General features: G+C 44.0%; 1 protein-coding gene across 1 annotated transcript; it reads right to left on the bottom strand.

Moving 5' to 3' along the window:
- Positions 1–457, bottom strand: EDB93DRAFT_1145345 (uncharacterized protein; the record flags this gene model as incomplete). The annotated part of the gene is made up of 2 exons (XM_041449472.1): positions 275–457; positions 1–127 (listed from the first exon to the last, which is right to left on the bottom strand). Coding segments are annotated over exons 1-2 (259 nt in total), but the record flags the coding sequence as incomplete, so codon positions are not given.

Raw genomic sequence — 457 nt, 5'->3', positions numbered from 1 at the left:
GACGAAAGGCAGCCTGGCTTTTTAGTCTACTTTCGAAAGTGCTTGGTACAACAGCGATATCGGTATCTAGTCCTGTCTGATCCCACAATCCATGATTGTGAGAGTGTGGTCCACCCATTTCTTCATTCTGCATATCGAACCATGAGTCATTGATATGAAAGTAGACACTTGACTCACTGTAGCAGACTTTCACACGAGCATACTGACATCGGATGAGGTGAAAAAAGTGGGTCATCAAATGAAAATTGACGTGAAGCAAACTATTCATACTCACATCCATTCCACAGCTCAAGCCTGCACAGCAGTCATTTGTTGTTACGCAACCATCGAACTCGTTTTGACATGCACTGACAGACACGATAGATGTTGCCAAAGCAACAATAATGGCGAGGAAGGAGAAACACATTTCTTGTGTGAGGTGGTATGGACTACTGTCTCTTTGAGATGGGGTGGATGA

Source organism: Suillus bovinus (assembly GCF_016758785.1).
Source record: "Suillus bovinus strain UH-Sbo-P2 chromosome Unknown EDB93scaffold_27, whole genome shotgun sequence".
Taxonomy (NCBI): Eukaryota; Fungi; Basidiomycota; class Agaricomycetes; order Boletales; family Suillaceae; genus Suillus; species Suillus bovinus.
Note: the sequence above shows the minus strand (reverse complement) of the source record. Positions and strands in the feature narration are given on the sequence as shown.